Source organism: Lycorma delicatula, chromosome 1, assembly GCF_047948215.1.
Source record: "Lycorma delicatula isolate Av1 chromosome 1, ASM4794821v1, whole genome shotgun sequence".
NCBI classification, from domain to species: domain Eukaryota; kingdom Metazoa; phylum Arthropoda; class Insecta; order Hemiptera; family Fulgoridae; genus Lycorma; species Lycorma delicatula.
In genome coordinates, this window is record NC_134455.1 from 164825717 (window position 1) to 164850548 (window position 24832).

At 27.7% G+C, this 24832-nt stretch overlaps 1 protein-coding gene across 1 annotated transcript; it reads left to right on the forward strand.

Annotated features, from left to right (window-relative positions):
• Positions 1-2596: 2596 nt before the first annotated feature.
• Positions 2597-23757, forward strand: LOC142325242 (apolipoprotein D-like). The gene is made up of 5 exons (XM_075366738.1): positions 2597-2733; positions 6640-6770; positions 11587-11678; positions 13044-13151; positions 22568-23757. Exons 1-5 carry the CDS (start codon positions 2611-2613, stop codon positions 22705-22707), a joined length of 594 nt encoding a protein of 197 aa, XP_075222853.1. The 5' UTR covers positions 2597-2610; the 3' UTR covers positions 22708-23757.
• The last annotated feature ends 1075 nt before the right edge of the window (positions 23758-24832 follow it).

The window sequence follows — 24832 nt, forward strand, 5'->3', positions numbered from 1 at the left end:
AAACATTTCAGTGTATATATATATATATATATATATATATATATCGTACCATATATGCGTATATATATTCTTGCTCTATGCCTTTTTCTCTTTCATATACATATGCTTAGAGTCTTGCGTTACGTTACAGATTTTGATTATGAGTCAGCGATTTTTTTCCCATGTTCCATGTAATTCGTATGTACATAAAATTCTGACACAACGCGCCTAAAGAAGTTTTCACTTAAAAAAAAAAAAAATGTTTTTATTATTTTATGTTATTGACATTATGATAAGATGTGCATTTGTTTTAAACAATTCCCTGAAAGTTATAACTATATTCTTCAAATAAATATTAATACCTTCTCAACAAATAAAATTTAACATTCGAAACTGTAACTTGCTGGAAAACAGAACTAGATCTGTAGAAGTGAAATATTTTCTTTTCTTTAAATGGATTGTGTAAGTTCCCCTCCCCCGAAACTGAAATGTGCTTAGGCGATATAATACATATATTATAAATTTATGTATTATTTTAAATAAAAAGTATGAATGTAAGCTAATAAGGATAAACAATTGTTAAGTTAATCTGGATTTTTTTAATGGACAAGGAGTTCTATTTCGTATTAATTCTTTCAGTTTTCAACTAACTTCACCGGCATGATTGAATCAATTCTTTGTTCTTTTGTGGCCAAAAGTTTATTATTATCTTTTTGTTTTGTAATCTTTGTAATTTTATTAATATCTTTATTATAACTGGTAATCTAATTATTATCGTATTTAATTACCTGTGTATTCAAAAATAACTTAAGGCTATCATCTACCACAAAAATAGAAGTTCAGTATTATAATCTGAATTTTTTGAATGCATACTGTGAGCTAATCTTATTTTACTAATATTTGACATTTTAATCACCTTCAGGAAAAAAGTCCTCTTTTTTAACGTGGATCATGAAAAATAAACATTTTATTATTAATATACCAATAAAGAATATTGATATCCAAACTTGAATTTTTTTATCTTGTACTGAATTTAGTTTTGTAACGTACATGAAAATCATATATTTTACCATTAGTAAATCATACATCTTTCCAAAAACTTATTTAAAATTTTTTCTTACTTTTAATTAAAATATTGTCTATTTATATTTACTTCAATTAAGATATTTACTAATTTATACGTTAAGTAAAGAAAAACCTTGATTAAAACGAGACATATATGTTATTTTTTTATTGATCTTTTTTAAAGATATTTTCTATTTCAAAAAGAATACGGGTGTACTAAGAATGATTGGATTTTAATAAATTTTTTAAAGTCTGTTCTATAAAAAATCAATAATTATAACAGACATAAAACGTTTTTTTTTTCGATTCGAATTAACTCATAATCAATATTCTCTGATATCTCTCTATTATTATGAAGGTAATTTATTTAAGTACCAATTAATATTGAAAAAATTCTAACGAAGTGTAATACAAAGCAGATTAAATTTAAGCCTAACAGCTACTACGTTAATCTGTATTCTTTCAGTACAAAGAAATAGCATTTATAACTTTATGCTGGCAGACGAACATTTCTAATACACAAACAGAAAATTTAACGGTGAGTAATGGCGTCATACGTCGTTCGTTCAGCTGGTCACGGTTGAACAGATTCCGTTAATATGTTGCTGCCTTACTTAACATTATAATGGAGAGTCAAGATGATTCTTTAAGCTGCTTTACGTATCGAGGGCGTCTGTTTATTCGGCTTAATATTCGTTTGTATAAGTATATACTTGCGCGAATGTGCTGTTAAAATGCATAGTAACATAGTAACATAAGAGTAATTCCACACGCGCGTAAAATGCATTTTTATTTATTTTCTTTGCAACAAATTTTCTTTGATTTCCGATTATAGTTGATTATTTTTCGACAACGATGAGAATAAATTATAAAAATTTTACAACCTTATTGTAATCAAACCTAGGACCATGATATGCGCCAATCGGTTTGGTGCATGACGTGCCAAAAAATTCAACCTGTCATGTGTCTCCACATATAAGTATTTAAAATGGCCAAGGTACCTGTTAATAGCTTTATTATAAACACATTTTATAGCAATGGCATTAAATATTATCACTCAAAATTTGTTATTAATTATCAAGTAGAGAATTACATAAAAGAATAATCATGTATTTAAAAAAGAAATATATTTTTGTACAAAATATATTTTGATCTTATGTACCATTGAAATGTTAATTAAATATAGTAGTAATAATAATTAATTGTATCTATTTGAAACTATGTAAGCTACAACATAAGATAATTATATCCCTTTGTACTTGAAGAAGAATTTACTTGGAAACAATATCTTATTAAGTAATTGGATGAACATAATATGTAAATGCAAGATGTTTTGAAAAATTCTTATGAGTATTTTCATACATTATTTATAATTGCTATTTCATTGTTTAAACCAATTTACTAATTTTTAGAATGAAATCTAGGATGTAAGTATTTTAATTGATTAATTGTTTAATTGATTTGTAATGCAAATGTCTTAAACAATTGTCTTCAGTCTATGTAATGTTTAATTAATGATTATTATCTTTCAGCTCTTAATATTGTAGCTGTGAATCTGCATAAAATATGCATGCTGCTTTAGCTTCAGGATTAATTTTTACAGCTTTTCTACATTTTTGTTTTGGTCAAGTCCCATTTCTTGGACCATGTCCTGAAATGCACACTATGTCTGATTTTGAAACAAACAAGGTAATTTATAAATTTCTGTATTTTATGTATAATTAAGGATTTGATTTCAGAATAATATGGTTTTAAGTATCACATTTTTATTAAGATTTCTCAACCTTAAACTGGTTTGGAACTGTCAAAATTATTATTGTATTGATAATGTCTTGTCCCATCAATCTTTAATGATTGTCATCTTTATTGATGAGTGAAACTCATTGTAAAGCAAAATAATCTAAAATTTAAAAAAAATGTATACTAAAGGCTAATATAATAAAGAAAGTAGCTGTTTACCAATCATTTCTTATTTATTATTGGCTAAGAAATTAATTGCCTCCTCCACCTTCCTTGCTTATAGATCCTCTGAGAGTAAATCATATATTACAAGGATGAATTTATAACTTTTGTTGCTAAATAACATTATTGATGGTAAGTTATAGAATTAGTAAGTTATAGAATTAGTTTTCTGTTTTATTAGTAATATGATTTATTCATTACAGAGGAAAAAACTCATCACACAGAAGGAGTTAAACAGGATTGTTTGCATGTTATGCATTTCATGAAAGTTCTTTCTGTTTATGAACTAATATTTTATTTAAATATCTGTAGCCTTCCAATTTCACCAAACTACAAAAATAGATATTTATTTATATAACACAAGAATCGTTTTTACAACAGCCTACTAGTTGGCATTTTTGCCAATCCAGTTTATCAATAAAGTTCTACCAATATTTAAAAAATTTTTAAATCTTTTCTTTAACCTCATTATGTCGCTTTCATTTTTCAAGCTTTTAATCTATGCTTTATTTAATATTTGAAAACATGCATAATTAATTAATTTGCTTGTTTCACTTTTACCTGACTAACCATTAAAGACTGGTCTGTGTTTAGTGAAAGAGTTGAATGAAAAGTTAAATAGTGTTTATTTACAGAAAAATAATTAATTAACTTGGAGAATCTTGCAACTGCACATAAGTTGTTGAATGAGCGAATAACAGTTTGTCATATTACTGAACGAATTTTTACATATTAAAGTGAGAGAAAGAGTGAGAGGGGGAGGGAGAGTGCAATATTCAACTTTAAATTGTAACCTTAGATAACTTTATTATAAAGTAATAGCTTTAAATTAAATAATTAAATTATGTTTAAATGAAGAAATGCATGACAGGTCTTCCTGTCAGCATCTCTGTGATGTGTACTGTTTGTATTACTGTACATTATATGTATATTTATAAATGATGTCTAGTAATATTATAGAAATATTAAGGCTTCATTTCATATATATCACATGGTAATTATCTTAATTTATTAGAATGTATATTTAAGTTGATGGCAAATATTATAAATTCATTGCGCGCACACACACACACACACACACACACACACACACACACACACACACACACACACGCCTAACATCTTTCTTACTGCTATTACAAGCACAAAATAAAAAATAAAACAAATAGTAAATCCCTACGAATAACATAACTAATACTACTCTTGACAATTTAAAAATTGTTATGTTTTTAACAAAATCATATACGAAAACAAACAACAAAGAGTAAACCAAACATGAAAATGCAAAATAACTAATCAAACAATAAGCCATCAGTACCAACAAATCAAAAAATAAAAACAAAAATAAAAGTTGAACTATGTAAACTTTAACTTGAAAAAACCATAAATAATTATAAACTACTATTAAAACTTTATAACCCTCAATATCCCCTTCTGACACCAGTGTCGCGTCTTTCGCGGCTCGATCAGGATATTGAGAGGTTGACAATTTAGAATGTTTATATAATTACAGTTTATTGGTTTAAAATGTTACAACCAGACAAATTAATAATAATAGCAATGGTGATAAATACAATAATGGTAATAATAAGTGACAACAATAAATTAATTAATAAACACAAATATTAATATAGTAATTACAACCACAATAATAATCACGATAACAGCAGTAAACAATAATAATATTACATGTCAATAACAACAAATCAATCAATTAATACATAACATAATATAATCAAAACAGTATGCATGACATAAAAACAGAGCAAAATAACATTAACAAAAGAAACCGCTAGTCTTAACTACTAGTCTTATATTAACAAAAAATCGTATAGTGTTCACTTACAAATACCTTTGCTGTCTACCCTAAAGTTTATGAAAATGAAGTTTATTGCATTATTTCTTTCACTTATACGCTTATAGTTTTATATTGTAACTCACCGATAGTATTTCTTGTTTACTGGCGTCATCTTACTCGTATCGAACTGGATTCAAGACTCTCCTCGCTGGACTGACGTTTCGCACTCTCGTCTCGTAGACTCACACCTGTGACTTTCCTCGCTGGACCGATGTGGTAACGTCTCGCTGAATTGGTTTGCAGAACTCCACCGAACCCACACAACTCTCAGCCTCTCCTCGCTGAACTCCTTGCAGAACTGCCCTTGCGGGATCGATGCCGTAACGTCTCGCAGACTGATTCTAACAGAACTCTTTTTTAGCTGGTCTTTCAGAGCTATTTATACTGCTAGCCTCTTTACCTGCCGAACCTGACCCAAGTCGAAGCGTGAGAACGGTCGACCGAGGCTTTTGTTCTCATGAATTTCAAACGATTTGATGAAAATCGTTCTTGAAAAAATAAATCATAAAAAACATACCTGGAACATATGTGATGATTTAAAAGTTATAGCTATTTTGTTAGGCATGCAGTTAAACTGTAATAAGTACATGTGTTTTCTTTGCGAATGGGACAGCCGAGCTAGGGATAAATATTATGTTACCAAAGAGTCGAAGAAACGAGACAACTTAACTCCAAATGGGAAAAATATTATTCATGAGCCCTTAGTTAACCCAAAAAAATATTTTTACCCTTTCTCCATATCAAGCTAGGACTAATGAAAAATTCTGTAAAAGCAATGAAGAAGGATAGTCCCGGATTTTTGTACATCACGGAGAAATTTCCAAATGTAAGAGAAGGAAAAATTAAAGAAGGAATATTTGTTGGTCTAATAAGAGAGTTGGTCAAAGATGATGTATTTCACTCAATGTTAAATAATGTAGAAAGTAAAGCTTGGGGTTCATTTAAAAACGTTTGCAAACTCGGCAAACAAAAATCCGACAATTATCATAATATTGTTAATTAACTTCTTACTTCATACAGAGCTATGGGATGTAATATGTCTTTGAGAATACATTTCCTCCATTCACATCTGGATTTTTCCCGGACAAACTCAGAGACATAAGTGATGAACATAGTGCGCATTTCCACCAAGATAGTTCGGTGATGGAAAGACGCTATAAAGGGAAATGGAATGCTAACAAGCTAGCCGATTACTGTTGGACATTAATTCGGGATGTGCCTGAGGCTAATTATAAAAGAAAAGCATCACCTAAAATCATTCTTCCACAGGTATGGTCATGCAAAATTATAAATTTTACATATTTTAACCATATTTTCCCTTAATTTTTTTTTAAGCATAATTTATTTAAAACTAAGGGTGATAGAAAAATAGTATTTACAGATCTGTTATGTAAGCAAAAAGCAATCCAAGAAATGGTATCACACTTACAGAAACATTAAATTTTTTTTTTTTTGGTCTATCAATGTTATCATTACTTTTTTTACAAAAACTTTCATATCAAGTTTCATCATGCTTCTCACTGATTACAATATTATTAGATTATAATACTAATTTTTTTACAATCTTTATTTAATGATTATAAAACTACAAACACACTTAGGAATTGTTTATTATAATGAGGAAAATTTGTAAAAGGAAATATATAAACACATTGTAATTAAGTAATTAATAATTACAGGCATAATATATTTAAATATGTAGGGTATTGTATTTACATATAAAAAAATTATTTTACTGATATTTTTTGTTTCTTATTTACTGTTTGTTTGCACAGTATTTAGGAAAGTGGTACGAGGCAGAAAGGTATTTCTCAGTGTTTGAATTTGCAGGCAAGTGTGTCAGTGCCAATTATACTGTAGGAGAAGATGGAAGGCTGACAATCACAAACAAACAAACAAGTTCCTTGTCAGTTACTTTACTTTCGTTTCTTGTTAATTTATGATAAGATGGTTGTGTGTGTATGCATGCTTCTGTGTCAAGGGGTTGTTTTGAATTGTAATAAATATATATATACACACGGATTTAATAGAGGCAGCATAGGACTTTTATAGGGAAGGAATGGTTGAGTGAGCTATGTTAAAGACAACATAATTTTGGCACCGGCCTCCATGGTGCGAGTGGTAGTGTTTTGGCCTTTCATCCGGAAGTCCCGGGTCAGGCATGGCATTTTTCACACACACTACAAATCATAATTTTGGCAATGATTTTCAAGATTAACAATCCACTTAAATAATTACAGTAAAATTATCAATCTTTTTTGATTAAGCATTTATCTTATTTTCAAAATTAAAAACCTGTTTATTCATCTTTATAAGCTAAATAAGAAAATCACTATGGTAATAAAATAATCACTACTATGATGGAGGATGTAATGATTTCTGAAGGGTGATGATTTCATTAACAACTGCAGTATTATCCTATCCTGTTATCTATTAAAATGGTATGTGCAGTTAACTCCCATATCCACCTACATTCACATGAAAAGAATGGGAGTGTTATGAGGTAATATATATAAGCAGTTCTGATGCTGAAATTTTTGTTTATTGGTGTGGACTTGTCACAATTTTTTTTAATGTAGGGCATTATTATTTATAATAGTGAAAGACACTATTATTTATAAAGTACACTTTGTGTATACTTTATATTCACATAAGTATAATCAAACACAGTAGTAACAATAATTTTTTTAATCACCTTCAGCAGACCTGAAGAGCTTTGCTGTTACCCCAGAGGAACACAAAGGGTCAGACGGCAAGAACAGATTGAGGGAAATACAGCAGAGCAGCATGAGCCATAGTGTGCTAGTAAAATAAAACATAACTGATCCCCTACAATGAGCTGAATATTGTCACTAAAAAAAGAGGCTCCATTTATGATACAACAGGATAAAAGAAGCAACACAAAACTCACTAAAATTATGATTCAGTTTAGGAAGTTACAAAATCTGCAGCAAATTATCAAATGTTTTGAGAAATCAAAATATGTACATAACCATGATTGTCACAGATACATTGATTCATTGATAGATACACTGATTCAAATCAAGTATTTATCAGTCATCAGTCTGACAGTGACTTCAATATTTGATCCAACTGCAAAAAGAAAAACGTTAAAGCAGTTAATGTTGAATAATTTTAAATAAAACCAAGCCAAGAGTCAGAAATTTTGTGCTGGATACGTTAAAAAAAAAGAACAAAAGATCTCAATGATGTTAGAAAAAAGGTCAGAACACAAATTGGACAGAAATTACAGAGTGCTAGGTTGAAGAATAAATCTGAAAAGCGAAAAGTGCATCCATTCATAACATATAGATGTCAGGAATGTCAATATTAACTCAGTTAAATATATTTTTCAGTAGTGAAATCAGCTGAGTATTCTTCAGAAACAAGTGATATAGAGACTAAAATAGTTCCCTAATCACAAGAGTGTCTCATGTGACATTCTAATTGTATTCAACAATCAACTGCAGCAAAAAGCAGGTAAATGTGCATAATTTATTGTCGAGAGCACCTATAATATTTTCTTGTACTGATTACAAAATAAATTCCAACTTCATGACCGATTTACTCCTTAAGAAGCATTTTAAATTATAAATTTATCAGTAAAAAAAGACTGCTTTGACTGTTTACATTTTATTAAAATCTTCATGGACACGAGTCGATTCTGTTTTTAAATCTTCAAAGTTTTTTATTTTATTTTTAGCAACACTATCTCATCTTGAAAACAATTTTTTACATTTACTGCTCTCTAAATTGCTATCTACAAAAAGAGAGGAAAATAATCTTTTTTTCCTTGAAAGATAAAATTTTATAATACAGTTCAATGGAATTACACTGATTTACTTTTTAATCTAAAGTTCAGGATATACTTATAAATTTACATTGGAGTATATTTTTTATTATCTATGCTCTCATCAACTGAAGAACAATAATCATAGATTATTTTAAGCAGTTATTTTTTATTACATGGATAATTCATGACCCATTAAAATTAAAAATCCTCTAATATTTATCAGAATTATTTGTTGAAATGCTTATTTAGATCAAGTAAAAATAATTTTTTTTTAACCTCCAGAAACACTGTTAATTATTGCTTCAGAGGATGAAATGAATGATTTGTAGCATGTGTGAAAATGCCATGCCTGGCCGGGATTCAAACCCAGGACCTCCAACATGGCATTTTCTCACACACTACAAATCATTCATTTCATCTTCTGAAGCAATAATTAATGGTGGTCCCAGAGGTTAAAAAAAAAATAAAAATAATTTAAATAATTAAAAAGCAAAATAACTGGCTAATCTTAACATAAAAGAATTTATAAAAAGGATCAGATTGTATATTTGATAGTAATAATTAAATTACAATAGTTGTTTTGTAAATAGTGAAATTTATAGATTTATGTACATACTCATGGTGGTAACTTACAAATTTGTTAAAAACTTATCCTACTTAAAAACTTTCCAGCTAGTCTTTTCATACTGAAATAACTTGAGAAACATGCTATGTGCGTGAAAGTACTTCTACACATCAGCCGTATTGTCACAAAATATTTAATGTTATTTTTATTTTTAAATACTTCTCTGGTCCTGTCATAGTAATGGTTGTTTTTTAATTATTATAGTAATTAACATTGCAGTTTTTGACAAGATGATTGTAATAAGTAATCATTGCTTGAAAAATGGAGTGGACAATAAAACATCAGAACTACAGAGTCCATATTGATTAAAAACAATAAGAAGACTATTTTTATTTCAGTTAACAACATAAAGCAGAATCTTTTGTTTGTTTCACCTGGGTAAAATGGTCAAAATGAGGGACTTTCATGTGTGCCCCTTCTACACTATGTTCTATGTACTTTTCTTTAAGTTTTTTAAGACAAATTTGAGAAAAGAAACAAAATTTAAAAAATTTGTTTTAAGGTGAACAACATGTGTAGGTCTCAATATTTTACAATTTTGAAGAAATTCTTTTTTTAACTTGACTTTAATTTCATAATTCTGTATTTTATTACTCCAATAATTGTGTGGAGTGAAGAAATTCAGAAATATGGCATGCAGTTTATTGTTGAGAAGAGTAAAATGATTGTCAAAGACAGAAAAAGGGGAAACTCAATTGACATAACTATGAATGATAGAAAAATAGAAAGGGTAAAGAGTTTACTTATCTGGGGACAATTTTTTTTGAGGATGGAAGAATGGTTAAATAAATAAGTACAAGAATACAGAAGGCAAGTGGATTTTATCACAATGTAAGAAGACTGATTTGGAATAAGAAGGTAACTACACAACATAAGAGTGTTATGTATTAAACCTACTTTGTGCCAATTCTTACCTACATGGCAGAAATCTGTACAGGTGTTTGAAAGATGAAGGGTAGAATACAGGGAGCAGAAATGAAATTCAGCGAAGCATGCTAGGGAAGACAAGAAGAGATAGGATAAGTAATAGTATGATTAGAGAGGAACTAAAATTGGGAAGTCAGTCAAGTTAAATGGAAAATTTAAGCTCAGGTGGTTTGTGCATATTGAAAGGATGGATGAGGGAAGATTACCAAACAGGATGCTGCATGCAGCTGAAACAGAAGACCAAGCAAGGGTGGACCAAGAATGAAATGGATGAATAGAGTGATGGAGAAAGTGAGAAATTTTGTTGAAGTTTCAATCAGAAGTAACTTCGATTAAAGGGATCTGAAGATGATGATGATTATATGAAATATATAATCAACATCCAGTTACAACTGTTGCATCTTTGTTTTGGGGAGAGATGAATTTTATGACAAATAAAATAATGTAACCCTGATAGGGATTTGAACCTAGAACCTTCTTTCTGGATGAAGGAAGGCAGGCTATAACTCCATTATGGAAGCCAGTGGGATGCTGACCATTGCTATATATGAATTTTAAAACATATGTTTATACTAGTGTAGTGTATATTGTATGTATCTACTACATATTTAAAATAAATTTGCTGAAGATTTGATATATGTTGTATATAACATAAATACACACATTTGTGTATTATAGTTATGTTTTTGTTAATAAAATGTAAAAGCAGATTCAGAAGAAGAAATGAAAATCTGCACTTTTCCATTACAAAACATGCTTGTTTACATTTTATTCATAAAACCTAGGTAGTTTTGTTTCACAAAGCAAGACCAAAGGAGATATATGCTACTGAAAATAAGTATGTACAAAAGTACACCTGAGGCCTTTCATATTTGCCAGATGTATGAGTGAAGCTTTGATGGAGTAAGAAAAAATATATGTTTATATTGTTGGATTATCAAATACAATACTTAATTAGATATTTTCTGATAGCATTAAATAATTATCTCTAGGGAAATTAATAAGCATTAGATCCTTATATTAAAATTAACCAAATGAAATACTATACATTAAAATACACAGACTATGAAACAAGTAATCTTTTTCAGATTTACATATTATGTAAGATTTTCCTGATTTTTTATTTAAAAGTTCGGATAGTAATTATTAATTCATTAAAAGATACTACAAAAAACCTTTTCAAATATATTTATGAGTAATTATAACCCAGTTTTAAATAAAATAGTGCTAGATACAATTTTTATACATCATTTATACTCAAATAGATATACCTTATATTGAAATTCAGAGTATTTATTCTAGTGTAAAAAAAATAAAGAAAACTTTAATTTTTATTCATTTAGTTTGTAAAAAGAAGAAAACTGAAAAATGTTTCAGGACTGGAATACAGTCAACAATGGAAGGAGAAGTTCGCCTTGAAGAAAGAATGGATTCATCAAAACTGAATGTTAGATTCCCTTCATTACCAGGTTTGATAAAATACATTAGATAATATTATAATAATATTTATTACATTAAAAAAGTATTTAATGTTTTGTATTTCACAAAGAATAATGATCAGTAATTTATGTCAATGTGTATGAGCATGCTCACACTGACTTTATAATTGTGTATGTGAAAGCACCTCTCATGGTGATTGGTGCACTCACCATGACAGTAATTTTATGTTCAATCAAACACAACTAGATTGACTGAATATTAATATTAACATAAACTTCATTATCAGCTGTATTTCTATGTCAACCATTTTTAAAATTAAATTACACAAGTATTTTTGAGATTTTTTATGTGATGGTCAGTAGTGAAAATTATGTAAAAGTTAATTAATGTTTATCACCCATTTAACAAAGTATTGTATGTCAAAAACAGTGGTTTTTACCCCAATTTATTGGTTTTCATCCAAGATTTCTCAAAAACTACTGGAGGTATGGTTCTAGGACTTCTTTTTGATGACATTTCAGGTCAAAAACCATAAGAAATCACTAATTCTGCCCTTAATTAACATTCTAAAAATGGATGGGTTATGATATATCTTTAGAAAATGTTAATGTAAAATAGATTTTGTTCAGTTTATTATTAAAAATTAATTAATAATTTTAGTTGTATAAAAATTATGTACTAATTCTGAAGGAGTCAGGTTTTCTCTGTAGATGTGGATAACACAAGTGAATGTGACTCTTGTAACCTGTATAGCATACTTGGAATCTAAAATTTACAACATGTCTCAGGATTAAGCCTGCATAAGACACATGACAAATTGTTTTGTATGACATTCGCTTATGAATCAGTATATCTTTGGCCAAAATGAGTTAATGAAGCATTTAATTAATATAGTAAACAATTTTTTTTCTCTTTCTTTTAAGAAAATATATTCTGTTCCGAAAAAGAACAGAAACTACAATAAAATAACATTTATTTCATTGTAGGTAAATATGCTTAACAATATTATCTATGCTATAAAACAAGAGAATGTATATCTTTTTTTGTATATGAATTTTCTCTTTGTAGGGATTTTATGTAGAAGGTATTTTACACTACCATAAAAATAATACAGAAAACAGTTTTAAAAAATTCCCTGTTACTAAAGAATTATCTACATTTCCTAGTTAAGATAAAAAATAACAACTTAGAAACTTATATAAGATAAGAAAATACAACCCACTTTACTGATTGTTTCCATCACTTTCCAAAAATGAGAGAGTGTGATATCAAAATATTGTAATAGTTGTATTGTAATAGTTGTTACTTCCTTATAATAAAATTGGTTTAAATTAATCATTTTAACTTAAATGAGTAGTTAGACATTCAGCTCTGAATTACTGTTGGCTTGACAGTGTGGCATCTTGCAGTGTTAATTGACGCCCCTTATTGGATTCTTGAAACGGATTACGAAAACTACTCTGTTGTTTGGTCTTGCACAAACTTTGGTCTCTTTAGCACTAGTAAGTATATTACTTTACAATTATGTAATATAAGTATAAAATATTCTATTAATTGTTTCATGAAGTAGTATCACAATATTTAAGTTAATGGCAAAATGAATGAAAAAGAAGGATTAAAAATATATTGCAATAGAGTGTCTGAGTTCTAGTATGAATCAATAAATTCCTTCTTTTGATTATGATCAGGATTACACAAGTTGTTTATTCTTGTAAGATTATAGGAATCAATGTTTTTTAAAAGCTAAAGTCATAACCTGTAATTTGCTTGGAAAGACTAAAAACTGTAATAACAGTTTAGTAACAAGTTAATAACTGTAATAACAATAAAAAGCAAAAACTTTAACTTGAAACTGAATGAAAAAGGTAAAGCTAAATTTGTAAATAAACAATCAAACTTGCATGTTTGTAATGATCAAAAGCATTTTAAAATGAGTTGACAAATGATATGCTTTATAATTTTGTCAATATGATACTGTAACCTTGGAATAGATACTTCCACTGGTCTATCATATTCATTTTTAGATTCACTGTTGATTTAGCCATCTTTAAGCATTCTACTCATTTATAAAAATTTCTTAGGTACATATTCAACTTTTAAAACTATATAGCATGTGTGTTATGTATATAATTTGGTGAAGCTCCTTCTGCTAACAAAAATCTAGCAACACAGCAACATTTAACCTATTGTTTAGCAACAGAAGACTCATCTAAAGGTGGATACAGAGTTTAAAGACTACTCACAATTGTCAAAAAATTATAAAATGGTTTAATTTCTGAAATAGCAGGTAAAATTTTTAAACGTTGTTGCTCAAACGTGTAATTAATTTTTATCTTGTATTTTTAATAAGATTGTAAGAGCTTTTGCTGTAATTAAAATCTGAACTTCGTACCTTACTCGCCTCTCCTAACTTAATAACCTTAATTCTTGATACCTGAAAGATTACCCTAAAATAAAATTGTGAAACTAGCATTTATGAAGTTCATCATAATTTAATTCAGATAGGTGTACCACATTGGATATAGTAGTAAAAGTATTGTCTTCTCCTCACAGGTAGAATTGAATTCGATTCCTTGTAAGGGAGTAAGTATCTGCCAACTTACCTTGTTCAACACTTATAAAAATATTACATAATTATTGCTGTAATTAAGCACTTATCTGTAGCAAAATATGAGTGGATATAACTTCAGTAACTAAAATCTCACAATGTGGCTTCTTAAAGTAATCAGTTTTTAACACGCAATACATTTTTTTTATAAGGACTCATTAATCTACTTGTTGATTTTAAGTACTACATACAATATGCATTCAGTATTTCATAAAAAGAAGAAACTCATTTGCCACTACAGCATGCAAATTCAACCACATTTGTTATTTAACAAAATGTTATTATAACTGGAAAGATTATATTCATTGGACAATAAAACATGATAACACTTTAAAATGATGAAATATTTAATTATGTCTTTCAAATTAAGGAAACTTAACTCTTCCACCTAAAGACCTTTCACAGCTTTCATCAACTCCTTCCTTAATGAAGTATCTATTGAATAGTATACTACAGAATGCTCCATTGAGAAAGAAGCTGACTGTTTGTTCTGAAAGACCTTTGGAAGGAAAATTCAGTTAATTCAAAAGTAAGTTGTTTTATATTTGGCATTTAGAAAAGTAATATCTGTTTCAATTTATAAAAATCTATCAGCCAGTATATCTTTTATTAAAGGAGCTGCTTCTCCATTAGACACTTGAACATTATATTCTTTTAAAATTTTTTTGTTAGCAATATGCATAACACTAAATTTTATAGGAACATTATTTCTTCATACAGCATATTTGTAACAACCACAAAACATCAAAGAAAGTCTGCAGAGTCTTTTTATATTTATGATTATTCATTGTACAATCCATTAACACTAATGAACCACGACTTTTAAACATAAAACAGCAACAAAACTCTTTTTTTGTAACTGACTGACTATTGGTTGCACATTGATTATACTTTCATTTTATGGTTTTCCAACTTCTGTAATCATTTGAACTTGAATACAAAAACAAACCAAACAAACCCCTTTTGTACTATTTCTGTATTTTTTTACCCATATATGCAATTTTGTAAATTATTGATAACAGCTACTTTTTTTGCTGAGTGGCTTGCAAGTTTCTTTCCAGCTGCAAACAGTCTGTATTGAAATTTGTCATGTAAATCTTGTTATATTGGCTGTTCACTCTAGTTTTAAGTAAATTTCTGATAGACTAGGGTCAGTTTAACTTTGTTTCATTAACAGATTTGTGATGGATTAGTTTTTTACTAGGGCCACACTTGCCCTTTATAGTAAAATTAACCAACGTCTTTAAATTTTTTAAAGAAACGTTTGCTGTATCTAGCACTATTTTTAAGACATAAATAAGTATCAACACTACTTTTGAAACCTTTTTCTTGTTATATTGATAAATTAAAAAAAAAAAATTTTCACTTTTCTTATATGAAAATGAGTTACTGTATAAAAAAAAACTGATAAAATTAACATGAAAAATTCTTAGTATAATTACTAGGTAAGCCAACAACATACACAATACTCTGAGAACATGGGTAATGGGTATGGTTAAGCAGCAAAATCCCAGAAAGAAACGAAAATTTCCTGTGTTTGAATTAATTATTATGCTATTAAATAGTTAGTTAATTGGAGATAATATTTCAAGCTGTAAAATTATTTCTACCATATTATTGCTAAGCATAGTATGTGAAAATTAATTCATATATTTAGCACATTTACATATTCACATAAAACATATTCACATACTTAGCATAAAGCTAAGTGAAAACTACTACACTGAGGAATAAGCCATTTTCTGAAAAAAGATCAACATAAGAAAGTACCTTATATGATTTAATTTTAAAAAGATGTGTTAATCAATTTTATAAAATAAATTTTTCTTATTCTCAAAACAACTGGATTTAGTCACAATTCTTTTTCTTCTTCTTCAATAGTAAATCGATCTTTTTTAATAGTTTTGAACAAAATATTATACAGTTTCCTCAGCGTTAAGCATTTTTAAAAAATTTCCTTCTTAATGGTAAAAGTATCCTGATTATGTGTTCTGATTCTCTCCTTTCTTCCTCTTTTCCTTTTATGATCCTTTATGTATTAATTCATATATTAAATATATTATATCCATATTTAATCTTATTTTTGTTTTTTCTGATAATATTATGCGTTTTACTTCCTCCACACAGCTTTCATCTCCAAGATATCAAACATTAACAGAGCCTTTTTTCTTGCCAACTCTTCATTTTGTTTTTCCTACATTTTCCTTTATTTTGAACTTTTTCTGAACTCAACAATTCTTTCCATCATTAATTGCACTTCTTCCTTTGATTCTGCAAATAACACTTGATCATCTGTGTATTTTATTGTGTTTATTCTTTCTCTCCTACTACATTACCTCTTGCTTTTTTTAATATCTTTTCTGTTAATTTTTCAGCATATTTTGTTGAAAATTGTTGGTGGCAAACACTTTTTTCTCCAAATAATCTCTTACATTGCTGATCTCTTCTGTTTCATCATTTCCAAATCTTACTACCACTTTCTGTTTCATACAAATTTCTTTTATTACTTTTCACAAATTTCTAACCTTTTCCAATTTTTATCTTAGTATTGTTGGTCTTCAGTATTCTTCATTACAACCATTTATCTTCAGAAATTAATTTCCCATTGATTAGCCTGTCATATAATTTATCTACATATTCCATCTATACTCTCTTTTTTATTTTTTACATATATAATTTTTTTTTGCGTTTTAACATTTCTTATAGTTAGTTTTTCCTAAACTTAACACACTCTCCATTATTCTATAAATTTCTTCTACACTTATTAAAATATGGTGTATACTTTGTGTTTAAGCCTCGGCACTTCCTTTTCAACTTTACCACAAAATTAAACTACCATTTGTTGTTGCAAATCCATAAATCTTTCATCTTGTACAGTGTGTAGTCAATAAAAGTAGATGAAGTTTAAGTTACGTCGGTAAATTGATTTATAAAGTTATCATATTCTAATCCAAAGATTAGCTGTAATAGTAGATTCTGCTATAATACTGGTTGCTGTAACATTGATACTGAAATCTCCGATAGATTTTAAAGATTTTAAGAAAATAGACATGTATGTAATGTTGTTAAACATATACACAATTTTGTTTTTTAATGAAAAGTACATAAAATTTTATTTTATTAATAACTTTTGATATTTTTTCATGTTTTTTTTTTTTACTGTTATTGAATTATTATTTATCATAAAAAATTTTTTAGTCAGATATTAATAATTATTAATAATTCAATATATTTAAATTAAAAATAAAAGTTAAAAAAGAAAAGGAGATGAAGTCTGATTCGAACCAAAGTTCCTTTCCCTTGTAAGATAAAATATCTGATGAATTAAAATTTTATTTGGCTATAAATCCAGAACCAAATGAAAGTAAGTACCACTTATGATATGTAGTTTAAAAGTTCTAAATTATTACTGCAGTTAAGAAAAAGTACAAAATCCAAAATTTTATTTTCTGGACACTTTTGGTCCAGTTAATTGCAATCCAAAAGGGAGGTGTACAAGTAGATGTTACTAAAGCCAAAATTTCAACATCCTACAGCTAATTGTTTTAGAGTTATGCGAGATACATATGTGCATACATACAGACTTCACATCAAAACAAGCCAAAATGAATTCAGGTATGGTCAAAATGGATATTTCTGTTGAAATCTGAAAACTGAAATTTTTCATGATCACAGTACTTCATTTACTTCGTACAAGGAAGTAAAAATATAGCAAAGAATCAATTGAATTCATCACAATATTCACAAGAAATTGTATTACTAAATATAAAATAATTCTTCCACTTCATTATTACTACTACTACATTAAGAATGGATTATTATATAACCATCTATACCGGTAATTTTAACTCATGAATTTTAAATTCAAGTCTCAGTCAGAGTTATTATATCATGTTTAATCTCAATAAAATTACGATAGATAAGAAAAATATCTATTTTTTATCAATTTCTTTTAATTCTTATTCTGATTACATTTATATTTTAATTCTTTTTATTCTGATCCAAGCAAGAAAATCTATTATCCACGCTCAGAAAATAACTAAAATCAACATCAGCAATTATTTTATTACTCTATAATCAATTTAAAAAAATATTAATTTCAGTGATATTAATATATTAAAAATGAATATATCTATGTAATAAAAAGAAATAAAAATAAAAACTACAATCAATTTTATAATTTAAAATAGAATTTTAAATATTATGTAATTTAAAACGTAACTACCTACTTATACATTAAATAAATGTACATTAATAAAGAAATGTATTAATACATATATAATTTAAATAAATATATGAATAAATATGTTTATACAATTTTTAAAAAAACTGATAAGAAAAACATAAAAAGTATTTCTAACAACCAGTTTAAAGAAAAATTATAACAAAAAACGTTTCATGAACCAGTTATTTAAAATATGACTAAGATTACATAAAAAATAAATACTTATTTTAAGATAATAATATTATAAAATAATTATGCCACACATTTTATTTTTTGATAAAAAATAAAATAACTATGAAAGATAAAGAAAATTTCAGGAAGAACTTTACAAATTAAACACAGATAAGAAAGTTAACTAATTAAGGAATATCAAATAAGCAGTCTCTAATTTAAAATGCGATCGTTTATATAGACTCACGTTTTAACTCACCTTTTTCTGTTTGGTTTAAATTCCATCTTGCAGCAAATCAATATTATTACATCAAATTGATGTTTAGTATTAAATTAAAACTAGAAATAAAACTACAAATTAATCTTAAAATAAATTATTTTGTTATCAACTTAATCAAATTAATGCAATATTAGTGTAAACAATAATATACTTACAAAGATTATGTAAAATTTAGAATAGAATTAATACTCAAAAAGTAACACATACTTAATAACCTTCAATAATAGAAAAATAATCTATACTTACTGACAAAAACCTTCTCCTGTGCTGATTTTTCTGTACTTTAAATCTTCTCACTCTGTCTACATTAACGTCTTAATTATTCTTGATAGCTGTGAACTACAGAGAACTTTTTTTACTTGCTGACATCAGACATACTTTCACATATATCTTTTTATATGCCAAATCGTTTTCCTGAAGGAAGTTTATCAAAATTGTGAACTTACCTATGTTTTCAGTGTTGGCACCAGTGACCTGTTATGGGTATTTCAATGTTTTTCATCACTGATATCAATTTTTACATTGATAACTTTGCCCAAGTTGATGATATTAATACACTTTTCACCTTCCAGCAGGGATATCCTTGAATTTCTGTTGTATTTCTTTTAATGAATTCAACTCATTCAACTCTATCATTTTCACCTTGAATATTATTTATTTTTTCTTACTGACCCATTATTTTTGCTGCTAAATTCGTTACCACAAAATATTACATCAGTCTTTGCAGTTAATTGATTTTTCTACTGTTATCATGTTTATAAAGGAAAATACGATTTTTTTCAATTACTTCCATCGTAATACTGACTTTAGAATGCAATTCATAACTACTACTATCTAGAGAGAGTCCGAGTAGAAAAAACTAAGCTTATGTTTCACAAGATACTTTTTATCACATTATTTTTTACCATTGAGGATTTAGAGTTCTTTTTAAGTTAAATTGACATACCAAATGAAAAAAAAAATTTGCAGTTACAAACTAACGATTTTATCTTTCTGAAATCTTATAATTGACTTTTTAACATATCACATAAACACATAATGACAATATTAGAAAAAAATTAAAGTTGTCAATCATGAGATTAAACAGTAATGTTACACTTTATATTTAGTTACTTACAAGACAAGGAAAGACGTAATTTACTTGCCAACATAAATTATTTGACTATTAATGCATGGAGGATAAATATGGTTATCTGCTCACAATGACAACTTGAACTAAGTAATTAATTAATTTTTATTTCAATGAAATTTTATTATTATATAGTTAACTGCAGCTTATTTTTAACTTATCTGTTAAAAATTTAAATAATGTTTCTAAATGTTTAATTTGAATATTTTCCACATGATAATTTTGTGAATCTTGTAGCTACGGCAAATCTTTGTCATCTTTTCCACTTCTCAGATAAACTATCAAGCATGTTTTGGCATTCATCTTCTTTAAGGTTTTCCTCAATCTCTTCTTGAATTTTGTGTTTGGTAAATGTTTTTCTGACACTCTACTTTCATGGCCACAACACTTGGATTTATCCCTTTTAAAATCTTCTAAAAGTGGCAGCACGCTTAATTAATTAAATTAATTTATTACATCTTCTCTATCAATTAATTTCTCATTTTTTAATAACTAACTTGCCCACAAGAATCTCATTTCTGTTGACTGAATTAAAGATCCCATTGTGACATGACCCAGATTTCACTTCTATATAATAAAAAAAGATATTACCTGTATCATAAAATCTAATTATTGTCTTTTCTTGTTTTATTTTTTAAAGTGAACAATTTCACAAATTGCTCTAAACTTGCTTCAATTTATTAAAAACATCTTTAAAAAATGACATTTCACATCCAAGGTGAAACTTGTAGTAATGTAATGTTATCTTTTGCCCTGACTGGCCTATTTGCCTTTGAGGCCAACTGTATTTGATTTCATTTCATATATTCTCTTGTTTTATCATTATAGAACTGATCTCCCTTTTCTAGAATTCATCTGCTTATTCATCACCGTATCAGACACTTTGCAATGATTTTTAAATTTTATTAAATATTGAAATAGAACATATCGTTGGGTTCGTCTAATGGTTAAACTTATTGTAAAATCAGTTGATTTTCGAAGTTAAGAATTCTAAGGTTCAAGTCCTTGTGAAGCAGTTGCTTATACATGGATTTAAATGTTAGACTGTAGATACTGATGTTCTTTGGTGATTGGATTTCAATTGACCACAGTTTCAAGAGTCATTGACCTGATTCTGTTCAAGACTACATGTTTACCTGTACATTTACACTTATACTGCTATATATCTGCAGCGATATTAGGCCTGGCAAGCTGGTAGTGGTGATTGCAGTTGCTAATTTCTACACGCACACCCAGACCCAGCAATAGTTGGAAAACTGGTTGGAGAAAACACTGAAATATAAAACATATATAGAATTTAGTGTCCTGCTATTATTTTAATCATGTATTTGAACAGATTAATCATTTTAGTTGGCATCCAAGAGACTGGTACTCTATGCTTTTCCCAATCCATGTTGTATAGTTGTACATAAAACACCTTAGGTTCCATAATACACTCCCATAATTCAGCAATTCCATTCTGTATCATCCTACCCTCTATCTCTCCTGCTCTCAGCTTTTCCCATTGTCCTACTCATTTCATCCAGTATGATCATATCTGGCTGACAGTCATATCTGACTGCACTGTGTCAGATTTGGATCATTACATTCATTCTATCAAAATAAATTCTTGTAGAGGCTCTCCAATCTACCACCATCACCTCTACTTGAAATAAGTTGATCACAAACTACTCTTGCTTACTATTTCTTACCTTGATACATGAATTTTCTCTAACATATTCATTCTTAATTTTCATTGCTTTTTACCATTAGTTTTCATCATGCAAATCTGCTTCAATATTGTTGATGAAAGAGTCCCAAGACTGAATATAAATTTTCCAGAGTAACTCCTAAACTACTCCTGTAACTTTTTTTATATAATGCAGTCATTTCTTCACTTTTATAATTAATTTTTTTTATATGTTTCCTGCTTCTCTGGTACTTTATCAGCTATCTCCTGACTCTTCATCTTACTCCTCATTCCAAATATCTGAGAATGATGTCTTTCTACTTGTTCACTTTTTTTGATCCCAGTACTTCAAATGCTGTTTGCTGAATATAGTTTAGTAAATTCTCCCATTTTTCCTCTACATCATTAGAAGGTGCATTCTGTTTTGTTTTATATATATATATCAAACATCACTGGTGTACAATTTTTGTTTTCATCTCATAGCAAATGAATTTTATATATATTTCCATTCTCATTATATTTTATTTTTGGGAAACTCTTTTCCTCAGAGTGTTAAGAGCCAGCTTTGAGATAACAGAGTAATGATTAGAATTGATAACATAATCTCTATACACTTATGTCCTGTATTTGCCCTGACAATCTATTGTTTACTATGATGTAATCATTTAGAAATCACAAACACTAGCGGTCCAGCACTTACCCGCAAGTATTTATATATGTCACACTTTCTGAACCTATATTGTTTTTTTCTAGGAACTGAATGAATTATCAAACTGCTAATAATTTAGGTTCAGGATATGTATAAAAACTGAAGAGTTGCTTTTTTTCATTTTCAGGAAATGCATGGATTTTGACAAGGGCAAGATACCCGACTCTGGAAGTAATGGAACAGGCATATGGTGTTATTGATAGGAATGCTATCAGCAGAGCATATTTCATCAGAACAGATCAAAATAACTGTCCTGAGAAATACTGAAGAGACATGGTCACCTTATTTAAAACTGAACTGAATTAAGAATATTTATTATTCTATGAATAACCTAAACCAAAAAGAGAAAGTGAGAAAGTAAGAAGAATTAAACAATCTATGAGATCTCTACTTAATGAACAGGTTTTTCTTAAAGAAACTGCATTTATAGAAAATAAATGACAAAAAATAAAATATGTACATAACTTATCTGACCAGTTGTAGAAATGTCAAATTATTTGAATTTTTTTTAGTATTATAGTTAAATTTTTCCTAAGCTTTCTGTTAGCACTTTTTGCATTCATAGTTTTATATTAAAATGAACAATGTTAGGTAGATAGGTAAATATTGGGGTACCTAAATGATCAGGGGATGACCAGGAAGTACTTTTTAAAAAGTATTATTAAAAACAATATTTTTTAAAGTAATATTACATTCTTAAACAAAACAAGACAAGAGCTGCTAATTTCCCTTAGTTTAAAAAAAAGCAGCAGGAGAATAGATTTGTCTACATTTAAAAGTAAAGGAGTAGGGCAATATTGTTTTCCCCAGCTAGTGCATACCTATCAATACAAAAATATAATGTTTCTTTAAATGCTTTTTAATAAATTATCTTCTGTTTAATCCAATACAAAATAATGAAAAGCAAAAACAATAATTTCTAATTTTTTTTTTAATCTTATGTATGTTGAAACATAAGAAATCTTATAAATTATAAAATGATAGTTAGTGTAGTTATAATACTAATGTATGAAATTTCTTGAGTTTTTTAGAACCTTCTAATTTTCCAATTCCTGAAACCGTTATTAGATGATATACACTCCAATTTTATTTCTCCCACCGATAATCATAAAAAAAGTTTATTTTACTGTTTATAATCAATCAGTTAAGGTGAAAAATTATTGTTCAGAAAGTATCAACCCCCCCACCCCATCCGTCAAACTAAATCTTTAAGTAACTATTTTATTTACAAGTACAATTTTTAATGATTATTTATTGTACAAATATTTTATTTAAATTACAAATTATCAACTTTTTGTAAACTGTATTTAAATTACTTTTTTAGGCTTAATTTTATAGTGTTTTAGATAACACTTAGTTAATTTATTGATGTATTATATTAGTTAAGTTATTGATTAATTTTATAGTTAATGTATTTATTAATTCAAGTTTAATTTATATGATTGATATGTGTAGTATGTGTTTATATAATACAAATTTTATTTATAAAATAATTGTTTTTTTATTTTATTTTTTTAAAGCATTCATTTTTTTAAACATACAAGTCGTGCATTTTGTACAATTTTATTAATATATTTATAATTGTAAGTTATCACTATCAACTCTTTCTCAGCATCAGCAATTTTACATCTATGAAGTTTTTCTTCTCATTCTTGCTATTCTCCATTATGAGTATCTACGTTTGCAAGAGTAAACACATACTGACAAATTTGAGTAATAATGCTAGTTAATATCTATAACATATTACATTTCTACTCCTGTTTGAAATTATAAATTTGCATCAGGAGCATATGAATTGTATTTTGAAGGTCTAATGTTCAATTCCCAGATAAGCTTTGCTGGAACATGCTGTTTGCAACAACATAATTTTACATTAAATATTTTTATGTAATGTTGTATTTTTATATTAGGTCTACAGTAATTTTTAATTGAATTTAGATTAATTTTATTAAAAACTGAACAAGAAGTAAGTTATATCTTTAATACAGCATTATGTATTTATAATTTTAAAAAATTATATTTATCTTCTATCAGAGTACTCATAATTAATGATATAAAACTTAAACTAATAGTATGACTACACTGCTCATCAGTAAATGTAGTGTAATACTCCTTTTTTTGCAATAATACCACTTAATTTCTTATCTCCTCTTCCTTTTATCATTAACAGAATTTAAATTCCAAGTTAAATAAATTTCAAACGTTCATTACCATCACAGAATAATAGCCTCTACACAAGAACTTGTGTTTCTCATATCTATGAGTCTAGTATCTACTAGACTCATAGATTAATTCCATTAACATTTTTCATTTGAAGTTAATATTAAAAATTCATGTACTGTTTAATATTTTACAATTAGTATAGTGATTATAACTTTACTATAAGATTCAA